The 14,899-nt window shown below is 40.8% G+C and overlaps 1 protein-coding gene across 1 annotated transcript; it reads right to left on the reverse strand.

The window, feature by feature from the left end:
• On the reverse strand, positions 1-6,829 carry kdf1a (keratinocyte differentiation factor 1a). The gene is made up of 4 exons (XM_008432300.2): positions 6,448-6,829; positions 4,118-5,160; positions 3,665-3,739; positions 1-662 (listed from the first exon to the last, which is right to left on the reverse strand). The coding sequence occupies exons 2-4, from the start codon at positions 5,139-5,141 to the stop codon at positions 577-579; spliced, it is 1,185 nt and encodes a 394-aa protein (XP_008430522.1). The 5' UTR covers positions 5,142-5,160; positions 6,448-6,829; the 3' UTR covers positions 1-576.
• Positions 6,830-14,899: the final 8,070 nt, after the last annotated feature.

Consider the following 14,899-nt stretch of genomic DNA (forward strand, 5'->3'; position numbering starts at 1 on the left):
TTAAAAACAACGACGGAAATTTTTATTTTGTCCAAAACATGAATAAAAAAAAACAAACAACAAATCCAAACGGTTACAGAGTAACATTGACTTAATATGTACATCAAAATATGGCTTTCGACAGTACAGTCTGCGGGTGAAACAGACCAAAGTGTCCCTCAGCAGTCGAGCGAAATGGTAGGAGACATTAAGCTGTACATGCAGAATAAGACAGCTCGTACAAACAAAACCAAAGACAAGACTGAGGACGGTTCTGTCCTGATCTGAGCCTCGATGCTCTGGCCTCCTTACTGCTGAGCCTTTACTGTCTAAACCTAAAACACTGCGTTGATAAAAAAAACAAAAAACAAAAACCAAACACTTACATCCCTCTGCCATGAGAAAATGACAAAATAATAACAACAAAAAGCTCCTCTGTTGGTCGTTTTTAAAGGAAAGATAAAAAAAAAATCTTTTTGACCAATGAAAAGGGAACTATACCCATGTTGGATAAAGGTGCTCTGCTCAGTAACAGTATAATGAAAGGAAGCTACATGATTTGTCAGCATATAGACATTTGATTCTCTGCGTAGCATTTCAAATCAGCAGAGGAGCTCCTGAGGAGTTTGTCCCGGTGTCGTGCTGGTAGGGAGAGTAGGCTGAGGAAGTGCTGGAGGAATACGCTGGAACAGAAAGTAGGGGGGAAGAAAGAAATTAATACAGATGAATAGATGCACAAAGTGGATTTCCTGAACTTTTCCACTTGTTTTCAAACCACAAATTTCAACTTATTGTATTCTGGTTTTTCTTAGAGTAAAGCAAAGCAGTGAAGCAGAGGGGAAATGACACTTTGTTCAAAAACAATCCCTCATATAAAAACCAATAGTATTCAACTCCACAAAGTTGTACAACCGCAGACATTATTATTCTGTGTTCTGCCTCCAGAGACTGAGATTTTTGATCGTCTTTCTAAAACAGTCCAAGCTCCATCAGACTGGATGAAGAGCAAATTAAGTTGTGCCATGAATTCTCGCTTCAATTCATTTTGGACTTTGGCTAGGCCAGCAAATGTGCTTTGATCTAAACTATTGCCAGGACTTTAATGTGTTCATTTAAAAAAATTTAACGTTATTAATGGAATTATTATTTTTTTAATTGCAAAAGTTTCAAGCGGAACCTTTGCATTGCCGTGTTTCTCGTACCCCCATAAATCTGACGCCCAAGTGACATCAGCAAACAACAGCAATGGGCAACAAAGTTGCTTCTCTTGGCCCACTGTAGATTACATTTTGGTTTAAAAAAATATATATATACATCAGATGGAACGCTGGAAAAGATTATTCGCTCCTATGCGGACACTGTACAACAACAATAAAAAAAAAAAGTTTGCCCATCACTAAAGTTCCATCATCTTAATGCAAAACATCAGCTAAAAAACAAACAGCAGCACTCAGACATAGCATGATAACATCAGCATCCACACTCCACATTTCTGAGGACATTTCTTTTTCAAAGGAGTTACATGAATGATCAGAGCTTCCTGAAACACTTGAAAACGGAGTAGCTATTATAACACTTTGCCCCAATCTGACGGCTGAATAAACTAAACACCAGATTAAAAACAATACCTTTGTTGTGGAGCTCATTAAAAAATGTTAGCAGCAAAACTGTGTTTTGAATAGAGAATGTTGCTTAGTTTGTCCATATGTGGTTTTCAATTAAAATCTGATTAATTACACACCCTAAAATTACCTTGTTTACCACTTTTAATTACGGTAAGTTCATTTGAATCTGATCCAAACTCTTCCACTGTAGCTCTGGCTGCTCTGACCCAGACATTACTTACTATTGTTGACAGGCTCACCAACGTGTCGCAACTTTTCCCTCATAAACGTTTAATCAGATTCTGCAAAGACTTTGTACATTAATTCCCCACAAGTTAAAACCAAAACAATTGTCCTTAAGCTGTGAAGAGCCTCAAATGTTGTAAATATTAAACACTTGTCTTTAGATGGAGAATTATAAACAGAGGCTGCAAATGCCAGTGATCAAACATCTTTAAAAAAAAAGCTTCATCTGGATCTCCACAGCACTGACATTACACCTATAAACGTTTTTGAATGATAAACCTCTTAAAAGCAAAACATGCAAAACGTCTCATTATAGAAGTTGACACATCCGATCATAGGAAATGAACTGATCGATTGGAAAGTCGGTCAGATTGTCCTAAACTGGCTCCGATCTTATTTTACCTAATGGCTTTGTGTCATTAGATAATCAAAAATCAATAACAAATCCGGGCTCCTCAAGGCTCCATTCTTAGGCCACCATTCCTCAGCATCTACATAAGCCTCCGAACGCAGATGGTGGGCTTCTATAATATCAATATTACCTGGCTGATCACACATAACTTTATATTTTATGTGTGATCAGACCCTACACTTTATCATTGTTTAATAAAGTCACTGAATCAGTACACAACCAAACTCCACTGGTCCCAGTGACCACAAGCAAAAAAACCCTAAATGTCATAACTGAACCCTGAATCTATTTACAATTTATTAGTAAATTAGCTCACTACCGTCTCAAACACTGCCAGAATAAAAGCTTTATCTAAACCGAACAAAAATGGCGTCATTTGACAACATCCTTCCATGAGGCATGTGGCAAACCATAAATGAGACTTTTTAGTGTTGTTTCCTTCAAACAAATTATTTATAGAGGGACACCCTTGCATACAGGCCAGATTTGTGAAATCCGTCCTCCACCTGAGTTTTGAACCTGTATAAGCTCCCCCAGACCCACTCCTCTTCTTAATGCTATTCTGGACCAGATTATAAATTTAGAACATCGGATTCACATTTAGCTGCATCTATTTAGCTTCCCTGCATCCCAACAGCATGACGTTTCCATGGACCACTTTCCTCACATATAACCCACAGAGGTTTGTGGTTGTGATAAAACGTACATGTTCAAAAGGCATGAACACTTCAGCAGCCACTGTATATTAGCATCAAAGGGTTAAGGGGCACTGAGTTTAACCCAAGCCGCTGATCCATTCCCAGGCCTCACTGTGAAAGTTATGGAAACACAATGTGCTGTACCCTCATTCAAAGACATGTAACAGGACACCCAGGCCCTTTAGCAACCTCTTCACATAAGAGTGAGGGGGGAGGAGGGGGCGGAGTGCCTGTTGCACTGTAATCCATTTGTAACTCGAGTTGTTTGCTAAAATGACATAATAAATCAGGGGACATGTATTTAATGTGGCTTAATCTGCTGCTTAAGCAGATTGTGTAGCATGACTGCAGAGCTGGAGGGGGGGAAAAAAGAACGAGGCAGATGAGGTAGGCGTTCAATAGCAGCCGAGAATTGTAATATGTGAAGAAAAGGGCAGGAATGCAGCACTTTGCTATGTAAGGTGAGGTGTGTTACTGGAAAAAAAAAAAAGAGGGAGAAGTTGAGAAGATGCCTTCAGCTGCAGTGGCCACAATGGGTCACACAGACCGGGGGAAATTATCCCTCTGAGATCAGGACAGTTGAAAACTGTAAGTGAATAACTTTAGATCCTGATAGCTTTAATTCCTTCGGTGTTTATAACACCCCCAACAAAAACAAACGGGGAAAAAAAACAAAGTCACACAAGTGTCTGTGCGCCGGTGAAAAATTCCCCAAATGTACTCACTTCTTGAGCCGTACTGCCTCATTTTCCTCGCCAGCTCGTCTGACGGCGTTTGCTCAGACACTTTCACCTCTGGAACTGTGAAGGGAAACCAGATGGACACCATGAAGACAAGCACCAGTGTTGCTATGGGTTTAAGACGTAGAAATAATCTGGTCATCTGCTACTTCTGTGTTTTGGTAAAACATGCGTACATGTTTCAACTTGCCCCAGATTATCTGATTGTTAATAGGCCATTGCCTGCAAAATGCCTAGTGTGTTGAGGCTTACAACTCTGAGCTAAACAAAGGCTGCAACGTTCCAACAGACTATGAGTCACCGGGAGACGACAGGTCAGATGTTTCCAATATTTGGTATTCTGCAACCTCCAGGCTGCAAAATACCTAAATGATTCATAAATCTTTGCAGCATACTTTTATATAACAGCAACAAAAACATGCAATGCCATTTCCTTACAATCGCTGCTCATGAAGGTTTGGGTCATGGTCTCGTTGCCGCTATCGGGCAGAGTCCCGTCGTTCCTGCCGTTGGGACGCTGCCCCGTCGACTGGTGGCTGGCCTTCTTCTTGGCCTTCCTCGTGCTGATGCGGATGACCCCGTGCACCAGCTTGCACTCGGCCTCCTGCTCCTCCAGGTTGTAGTTCTGGGCAATGTTGTAGATGAGGTCGCTTATCTCGTTCGTCTTGCGGAAGAAGGAGGAATCGGACGTACACTTGGCGAGCTCTTCAATCTGATGGAAGGCGTACAGCTCCAAGAGCTTCTTGGTGATAAGAGAGTCAACGTCTGTGCTGTCGCACGGGTCATCCAAGTCGTAGCAGTCGTTGGACAAGAGGCTGGTGTTGCTGATCGGTCTCTGGCTTTCCCCTTTTGCGGGCAGACGGGTCCGTTTGGAAGGATTCACTGGATAATTTACAATCTCGCCTCTAAAACGGACGTCTTGGTAACGGAAACTTTCGCTGGTGGGTAGCCTGGCAGACTTGGTGGGCTTGCCGGGCTCCATGGAGACACTGCAGGTTGGGTTGGTCAGAGCCATGCCGTTAGAAGGTTCACCGCCTGATTTGGGTGGGTGGTCTGTTGAGCTCTCGTTAACGGGCAGAGAGGGCTCTCGGCTGCCACAACAGCCACAGTTGAGCATACGGCAGAGCAGGGCCTTGCAACCGCTCCAGCCCAGAGAGGGGCAGGAGCCACATGAGGGCCTGCTGGCCGGCGCGCTGTCAGCCGACCCTGGAATAAATCCTATAGTCTCTGAGCCCCGGGCCGTGCCGTTTCGCGGGTATCTTCTACTGGGGCCGTTCTTGCTCTCCGAATGCCGAGGGTGGTCATTGTGGTGCTCGCGGAAATGTTCCCCATGAAGCTCCCTGAGGTCAGGTAAGCCCGTGCTCTCCCTGTAAATAGTTCGACTTGGTTTGTGGTTGCCCTGGGAGGAGTGGTGCTTTGAGTGGCGGGACGTCTGGGGAGCCCCTGAGCTGTGGCCAGGCATGGCTCAAAACACCCGGGACCTGCAGAGGAAGAGGGAGCCAGGCAGGTTAGTGGACGTTACTCCTTTAAATAACTGAAACAGGCCTGTAGAGAAGGAACCTTTAGAGCAGAACTTCAATCTCATTATATATTTGTGTTATGATCAAACAGAAATGCTAAATGTGTTGATACTCTACGTAACCAAAGAAGTTTATTTATTTAAACACTGCATTCTGATTTTAATAGAATCAACTTTGATTTCATCATGAATAAGCAATGTATTGTTCTATTGATATGTTTTATGGTTAAAGAATGTTATTGGATTTTAACATTTTTGTGTTTTTGCTTGTTTTGTTTTACTTTGTACCTGTGTTTGGCGAAGCCATTATGTTTTCTTAATTATGCATTTTGTACAATAGTTAGTCTTTTATATTCTATATTTTTCGATAGCAGTTTTAACGTACTATGAATGTGATCAACTTAATGTAATATATTTGATATTTTTGACTTCATTATATGTAAAATGTCACTTTTTTCATCTATATTTGTCTTAAGAGCTGCAGTATGTTATTCAGTGTGTTAGATTTTAGTTCTGTCAATTTTTATGTTTTACTTTTTTGACTGTATTGCATTTCTGGTTTTTTGTTTTTGCAACTCTTTAGATTTATTGAAAAATGAGAACATTTTGTGTTTCATCCGTCTATTGCAATGTGGTCGAAGGGCATTACTTTACATATTAGATTTTTGTTTTTATCTGATTAAAGAAATGTTTTTTATTTGATTCTACTGTACTTTTAAATTAATCTTAATAACTAAAGTCTCCTTTTACTTTTATACTTGCTTATATTGCATTGCATAGTATATAACTACTTTTTATTACAAATAAAAATGAATGGTTTATTTGTAGTAATGTTTAAGTACACTGTCGTGTTTATGTGTGTATTTTAAATTATTTATATATGAGAGATGCATCTATTTAGTTCCCCTACTTCTACATTTCAGTCTGGTTGTCTAATAAATATCTATTTTTATTAGCTCAGCACTTGTTTGCATGCTTCTTCCACTGTTTTTGCACTTTTATATATGCAATAGCTATTTTATCTGAAGAATAAAACTCCAGACTTTAAAGCACTAAGCTCTCAGAGATCTGGTAAATTAAGCAGTTAAAAAAACAACAACTATATGAATACAACAACAGGGTGCGCTGATTGCTGCCTTCACAGAAGTTTTTGGAGTGTTCCCTTTAGGTCCAGACTACCTGTGCAATCAGTGCCAAACCCCGTTTAAACATAACTGCTCCTCATTTCACTTGCAAAGCGTCCACTTACCGCATAAGCAGAAACAGTTGTGGTTGTGCTCGCTGGCGAGCGAACCGCGGAAGTCTCACACCGACGCAGCTCCTGCTGCTATAGCGCCTCAAACTGGGACGGAGTGTCGACAGGACCGGGGACTTCCAGGTGAGTTTCTGTTTCATCCAGCAAGGGAGAAACTCGGTAAAGTCGAAGCCCGGAGTCCGGCGCCGCCACCGAACGAGATCACCCAGCACATCCAAACAGTCTCTTCTGGTCAAAAAGAGAAAAAGCGAGTCCCCGGAGCTGCCGAGCGTCTCCCAGTGCTTGGCTATCACCTGCGGCTACAGCTAATACCGCAGCAGGGGACCCACCCACAGGTGCGTGCTGACGTCACCTGAGCCGGATGTTTAGGTACAGAGCAAGAAAATAAAAAAGGTAAAATGACAAAAAAAGGAAGTTAACGCGACAATGAATTTCACAAAAAAATAAAAAAATAAAAACAAAGAAACAAAAGAAAGCAAATGTTTAACCTCTATTTACACTATCTAAATGGTTCATGAACATTTGTTATAAAAAGCAAAAAGAGCCAAGATGAGCATTGTGACCAATGTTGTGGTTGTAGACGATGTAGTACATAACCACCACTGTCCGAAATTATAATGGCTTGCATTCAACACATATTTGCAAAATAGCCAGAATTTTATTAGGGGCATGCCATAGCAATGCATAAGGAGAGCAGTACTGACTTGCGAAGCAAGTCAGTACTGCCTCCATGCATTGCATGGCAGGCACCTATTGTTCTACACCCAATAGAACGCCTCTTTATTATTATTAGGGGCATGCCATAGCAATGCATAAGGAGAGCAGTACTGACTTGCGAAGCAAGTCAGTACTGCCTCCATGCATTGCATGGCAGGCACCTATTGTTCTACACCCAATAGAACGCCTCTTTATTAGGGGCATGCCATAGCAATGCATAAGGAGAGCAGTACTGACTTGCGAAGCAAGTCAGTACTGCCTCCATGCATTGCATGGCAGGCACCTATTGTTCTACACCCAATAGAACGCCTCTTTATTATTATTATTATATATTTATTCTTCCGTCACCGTTAATGCGGCTCGTACCGCTGCGTACCCACCCACAAAAGTGGTATCAAAACGTGCGGCTCGTACCCGAGAAGGGAGCTATTACTTTTATTGGGGATTGGAGTTAAAATGATTACATAAATTAATAAAAACGAAAAAATTTGAGATTTTGTGTCTCACAGAATCAGTAATCTTTCTCTATGAAACACACACACAGGACTGTTTATGGCTGACTCAAAAACCCTTTTTAAATCCCCCTCACAGGCATAAATATCGCCCTATTGATCTGAAAGTTGGTCATAACATAGATACACATGCCTGCTCATGTACAATGTTTACAAAAATTTGCTAGGGCTTATGCTTTTTGTCAGGGTCCTTCAGACTGACGCCTGGTGTCTCCCAAGTATAGAAACTGTGTCTGAAGAGCATTTTCCCGCTCTTTGGCTCTCACAGCTGCAGGGGATTAATTACCATAGCAACAGAAGAACACAGTGTCTGGAACTGCAGCTACCCAGGACTGCACTGTAGGGTTTACTGGTATTTACAACTTCTTGTGTTTTCAGCATTATACTACTGATTCAAGACTATAACCATTACACATATGTCCCCCATGTTAAAATCTGACATAAATAAGAATAAATAGTTGATTAAAAGTCTGTGGACAGAAAATAACGTCGCTGCTCCTTTAAGGAACCAGCGGCACAGACGCGGCGCCTGGGTGATGCTACAGATCACAAACCTGACAGAGAGCAGAAGAGGATTCGTAGGAAAAGAGCGGTGATGAACGGAAACGCTTAATATAGTTGAGAAAACATAAATTACCTGGTCGAAAACTGACTGGGATTTAATGAGAACTAAGTTACATCGGTTTTGGTGAGTTTTGTTTTTATTTTCTTACATTTTCATCGTGTTGTACTTTTCCTTTTAGCAGAGAGCTAAGGCTAAAAACGTAGCCGTTTGCAAGGAAATACTCCGTCATAAACTGTTATCAGGTTAATATATAAACTGTTATCCGGGTAATATATTGGGTTTATGAAGAATTTATTTGAATAATTTCAGGATTTAAAAAGACTTTTTTCGTGTTTGTGACCTGTTACACAGGTCAGGTTTTTTGTTGGTTGGAAGCTTGGTCGGAGCAAGGATTGGTCTGCCATGTGTGACGCAAGTAATGACAGACAACATGCTACTGATGCTCCAATAGCATTCATGCTATTGTTAGCATTTTGGCTCATTTTAGCTTATGCAACATACTAAAATGAGCAAAAATGCTCATACTACCGTACGAGTACAGCTTAAGAAAACATGCTTCTGACTCCCCGCAGGTTATTGACCACACTGAAGCTTTCTTAAGCATGATTGCTTAATGCTAATTTTTAACATCATAACGCTGCGTCAAAGCCGACGGGCACACTTTGGCATGCCCCTTTAAAATTTCTGCAGGAATTTTCTAGTTATTATTATTATATATTTATTCTTCCGTCACCGTTAATGCGGCTCGTACCGCTGTGTGCCCACCCACAGAAGTGGTATCAAAACGTGCGGCTCGTACCCGAGAAGGGAGCTATTACTTTTATTGGGGATTGGAGTTAAAATGATTACATAAATTAATAAAAACTAAAAAATTTGAGATTTTGTGTCTCACAGAATCAGTAATCTTTCTCTATGAAACACACACACAGGACTGTTTATGGCTGACTCAAAAACCCTTTTTAAATCCCCTCACAGGCATAAATATCGCCCTATTGGTCTGAAAGTTGGTCATAACATAGATACACATGCCTGCTCATGTACAATGTTTACAAAAATTTGCTAGGGCTTATGCTTTTTGTCAGGGTCCTTCAGACTGACGCCTGGTGTCTCCCAAGTATAGAAACTGTCTGAAGAGGATTTTCCCGCTCTTTGGCTCTCACAGCTGCAGGGGATTAATTACCATAGCAACAGAAGAACACAGTGTCTGGAACTGCAGCTCCCCAGGACTGCACTGTAGGGTTTACTGGTATTTACAACTTCTTGTGTTTTCAGCATTATACTACTGATTCAAGACTATAACCATTACACATATGTCCCCCCATGTTAAAATCTGACATGAATAAGAATAAATAGTTGATTAAAAGTCTATGGACAGAAAATAACGTCGCTGCTCCTTTAAGGAACCAGCGGCACAGACGCAGCGCCTGCGATGCTACAGATCACAAACCTGACAGAGAGAGCAGAAGAGGATTCGTAGGAAAAGAGCGGTGATGCTCAGCAAGGCAGGTCATTAGTACAAAAGTTAGCATTTCACTGTCTATGACTAGTGCACTAGCACTTTTACCTAAAGTTAGCTTTTACCTAATTTTCTCATTAATTAGACATGTTTAGTATACTGAATAGAGTAGTAAAATTAAAACAACATGGTCGTGTTGCTCCACATGCTACTGCCAGCATTTAAGCTAACATTAGCATATTGGCTAATTTTAGCTTATGCATCAATTCTAACATAATGAATGGTACAACTACAGTTTATTAAACATGCTTCTGCCTCTCCACAGGTTATTGACTACGTTGCAGCTTTCTTTAGCATTAATGCTAATTTTTAACATCATAGCGCTGCGTCAAAGCCGACGGGCACACTTTGGCATGCCCCTTTAAAATTTCTGCAGGAATTTTCTAGTTATTAGGGGCATGCCATAGCAATGCATAAGGAGAGCAGTACTGACTTGCGAAGCAAGTCAGTACTGCCTCCATGCATTGCATGGCAGGCACCTATTGTTCTACACCCAATAGAACGCCTCTTTATTATTATTATTAGGGGCATGCCATAGCAATGCATAAGGAGAGCAGTACTGACTTGCGAAGCAAGTCAGTACTGCCTCCATGCATTGCATGGCAGGCACCTATTGTTCTACACCCAATAGAACGCCTCTTTATTATTATTATTATATATTTATTCTTCCGTCACCGTTAATGCGGCTCGTACCGCTGCGTACCCACCCACAAAAGTGGTATCAAAACGTGCGGCTCGTACCCGAGAAGGGAGCTATTACTTTTATTGGGGATTGGAGTTAAAATGATTACATAAATTAATAAAAACGAAAAAATTTGAGATTTTGTGTCTCACAGAATCAGTAATCTTTCTCTATGAAACACACACACAGGACTGTTTATGGCTGACTCAAAAACCCTTTTTAAATCCCCCTCACAGGCATAAATATCGCCCTATTGATCTGAAAGTTGGTCATAACATAGATACACATGCCTGCTCATGTACAATGTTTACAAAAATTTGCTAGGGCTTATGCTTTTTGTCAGGGTCCTTCAGACTGACGCCTGGTGTCTCCCAAGTATAGAAACTGTGTCTGAAGAGCATTTTCCCGCTCTTTGGCTCTCACAGCTGCAGGGGATTAATTACCATAGCAACAGAAGAACACAGTGTCTGGAACTGCAGCTACCCAGGACTGCACTGTAGGGTTTACTGGTATTTACAACTTCTTGTGTTTTCAGCATTATACTACTGATTCAAGACTATAACCATTACACATATGTCCCCCCATGTTAAAATCTGACATAAATAAGAATAAATAGTTGATTAAAAGTCTGTGGACAGAAAATAACGTCGCTGCTCCTTTAAGGAACCAGCGGCACAGACGCGGCGCCTGGGTGATGCTACAGATCACAAACCTGACAGAGAGCAGAAGAGGATTCGTAGGAAAAGAGCGGTGATGAACGGAAACGCTTAATATAGTTGAGAAAACATAAATTACCTGGTCGAAAACTGACTGGGATTTAATGAGAACTAAGTTACATCGGTTTTGGTGAGTTTTGTTTTTATTTTCTTACATTTTCATCGTGTTGTACTTTTCCTTTTAGCAGAGAGCTAAGGCTAAAAACGTAGCCGTTTGCAAGGAAATACTCCGTCATAAACTGTTATCAGGTTAATATATAAACTGTTATCCGGGTAATATATTGGGTTTATGAAGAATTTATTTGAATAATTTCAGGATTTAAAAAGACTTTTTTCGTGTTTGTGACCTGTTACACAGGTCAGGTTTTTTTGTTGGTTGGAAGCTTGGTCGGAGCAAGGATTGGTCTGCCATGTGTGACGCAAGTAATGACAGACAACATGCTACTGATGCTCCAATAGCATTCATGCTATTGTTAGCATTTTGGCTCATTTTAGCTTATGCAACATACTAAAATGAGCAAAAATGCTCATACTACCGTACGAGTACAGCTTAAGAAAACATGCTTCTGACTCCCCGCAGGTTATTGACCACACTGAAGCTTTCTTAAGCATGATTGCTTAATGCTAATTTTTAACATCATAACGCTGCGTCAAAGCCGACGGGCACACTTTGGCATGCCCCTTTAAAATTTCTGCAGGAATTTTCTAGTTAGGGGCATGCCATAGCAATGCATAAGGAGAGCAGTACTGACTTGCGAAGCAAGTCAGTACTGCCTCCATGCATTGCATGGCAGGCACCTATTGTTCTACACCCAATAGAATGTCTGTTTATTATTATAACATCTTCTTCCATTACCGTTAATGCGGCTCGTACCGCTGCGTGCCCACCCACAAAAGTGGTATCAAAACGTGCGGCTCGTACCCGAGAAGGGAGCTATTACTTTTATTGGGGATCGGAGTTACGATGGCGACGTAAAAAGCGAAAAACGAGCGAAATTTCCAACTGCCGAAACCCTAGAGTGTAACTGAAACCAACTGCCGCTTTTTAGAGTGAGGAACAGAGTGGAATTTTGACCCAAAAATAATTTTGAAATCGCTCTCATGGCTGCAAAACTTGTGCTATTGGTATGAAAGTTGGTCAGGAAATAGCACCGCATGCCTGCTCCGGTGAAATGTTTTCAAAATTTCTCTAGGGCTTACGGTTTTCTGTCCAGGTGCTTCAGAGCAAAGTTATGGGACATGACCAACTGACGCTTCATCCCCAGTGTTTTATATAGGTTTTTGAGTTACTACAGAAGGAGGGTGAACAGAATGTTAAATCTACAGGCAGGGCAGAGTTTTCTGGGCATTATATCACTGGTTTAACCCAACAACTGTTACACATTGGATTAGTGTGGCCATTTAAAATTAAGCTTACTGAAAATTTTATAATAAAAGCCTGTATATTTCTTTGCAGCCTAACTAACTCCTAACTAAAGCCTTGACATGTTTCACATCAATTCATTACTCTTTTGGCCTTTATGTGACTGGTTTAAACAAACTACTGTAACACTATGATTTGGTGTGGTAGTTAAAATGAAGTTTACTGAAAGTTTCAAAATAAAAGTCTGCATATTCCTCACGTTAGTGCACCGCCGTAGGCGGTGCAATAATATTCAGCTTTTTTTACCTTTTTTCGCTCAGGATAGTGAACTGCCTTGCGCAGCAAGGCAGTTCATTAACATTAGCACAAACATTTGCATTTGACCCGCCATTTTAGTGCACCGCCGTAGGCGGTGCAATAATATTAAACTTTTTGTTATTTATTTGTCAGGATAGTAAACTGCCTTGCGCAGCAAGCCTTGACATTTTTCAATGACTCTTTGGTCCTTTTTGTGACTGGTTTAAACAAACTACTGTTACACATTGAAATGGTAAGGTAGTTAAAATGAAGCTTAATGAAAGTTTCAAAATAAAAGTGCATACTTCCCTGAGGTTAGTGCACCGCCGTAGGCAAAGAATGCCTGCTCCGGTAAAATGTTTTCGAAATTTCTCTAGGGCTTACGGTTTTCTGTCCAGGTGCTTCAGAGCAAAGTGACGGGTCATGACCAACTGACGCTCCTCCTCTGTGTTTAATATAGGTTTTTGAAAAATTACTGAGCTCTGCACACACCATATTTCTCTCATCAGTGCAATTCCTGTGAATGACCTACAGATATGAATCACGGTACTATGGGAGACGACAAATAGCCCTCTCATACGCTTCAAACGGTTTTCGGATCGGCCTTACGGATCTTGAATGGGAAGGGGTCGTTCAGTGTGCTTGTTTTAGTGAAACTGGCTGGCTCAAACAGATAGAATTGTCTCCCCCTGTGTGTCTCTCTTACAGCTGGCACCCTGTGGCCTATTTACCATAGCAACCGAACATGGCAACAGCTCCTGGGTCAGAATACAAACACTATGGCAAACATACAGTTAAAGCAGAGGGCTACTATTTAAGTGGTTTAACACACCCACTGTTAAACATTGGATTAGTGTGGCCATTTACAATGAAGCTTAATAAATTTTTCAAAATAAAAGCCTTGATCATTTTTACATCCTGCAATTGCTCTACTGGTGATTTAAAAACTGGTGTTACCAAATTACTGTTACAGACTGGATTAGTGTAGCCATTGATCATGACGCTTACTGAAAATTTCAAAATAAAAGCTCAGTGTTTAATATAGGTTTTTGAAAAATTACTGAGCTCATCACACACCATTTTTCTCTCATCAGTGCAATTATTGTGAATGACCTACAGATATGAATCACAGGACTATCGGAGACGACAAGTAGCCCTCTCATACGCTTCAAACGGTTTTTGGATCGGCATAACGGTTCCCGAACGGGAAGGGGTCGTTCAGACTGCTTTTTTCATTAAAATGACTGGGTGTTCTCAAAGTTGCATGAAGTGTCTCTCACACACACACAGCAGTTGGCAGAGGCTTGATCGCTATGGCAACTGCTGGTTTGGACTACAAGGTCTCTGTAGTTCTAAACATGGTGGAACACCTTAATACAGAGGGCGGAGCAGAAGGTCGGAACTACAACATGGCGGATCATTCAGTTATTACAGAGGAGGGCTGAGCTGGAATGTAGAGCTACTTGCTGTTTTGGGCATTATATTGGTGGATTAACCAAACCACTGTTACACATTGATTAGTGTGTCTATTTAAAATGAAGCTTACTGAAAATTTCAAAATAAAAGTCCTGACATTTTTCACATCAGGTTATTGGTCTTTTGGGCTTTATGGGACTGGTTTAAACAAACCAGAGTTGCACATTGAATTAGCGTGGTCATTAAAATGAAGCTTACTGAAACTTTCAAAATAAAAGCCTGCATACCCCTCTCACGTCAGTGCACCGCCGAAGGCGGTGCAATAATATGTAGTTTTTTTTAACCTTATATAGCTAGACTGTTACACATTGGATTAATGTGGCCATAAATCCAATGTGAAACAAAAATGAAGCTTACTGAAAGTTTCAAAATAAAAGTCTGCATAATTCTGTCGTGTTAGTGCACCGCCGTAGGCGGTGCAATAATATTAGCTTTTTTTATGTTATTTATTTCTCAGGATAGTGAACTGCCTTGCGCAGCAAGGCAGTTCATTAGCATTTGTACGAAAGTTTGCATTTCACTGTCTTTGACAAATACACTAGCACTTTTACCTAAAGTTAGCTTTTAGCTAATTTTCTCATTAATTAGACATGTTTAGTATA

The sequence above is a fragment of the Poecilia reticulata genome, chromosome 16, assembly GCF_904066995.2.
Source record: "Poecilia reticulata chromosome 16, P_reticulata-male-v2, whole genome shotgun sequence".
Taxonomy (NCBI): Eukaryota; Metazoa; Chordata; class Actinopteri; order Cyprinodontiformes; family Poeciliidae; genus Poecilia; species Poecilia reticulata.

Bases quoted from the DNA above. Each gene is read 5' to 3' on its own strand.
- kdf1a (XM_008432300.2), bottom strand. From the start codon at position 5,141: ATGCCTGGCCACAGCTCAGGGGCTCCCCAGACGTCCCGCCACTCAAAG. The intron at 3,740-4,117 runs GTAAGGAAATGG...TTCCCTTCACAG, and splicing joins AACCTTCATGAGCAGCGATT to TTCCAGAGGTGAAAGTGTCT. The intron at 663-3,664 runs GTGAGTACATTT...TTTCTGTTCCAG, and splicing joins GAGGCAGTACGGCTCAAGAA to CGTATTCCTCCAGCACTTCC.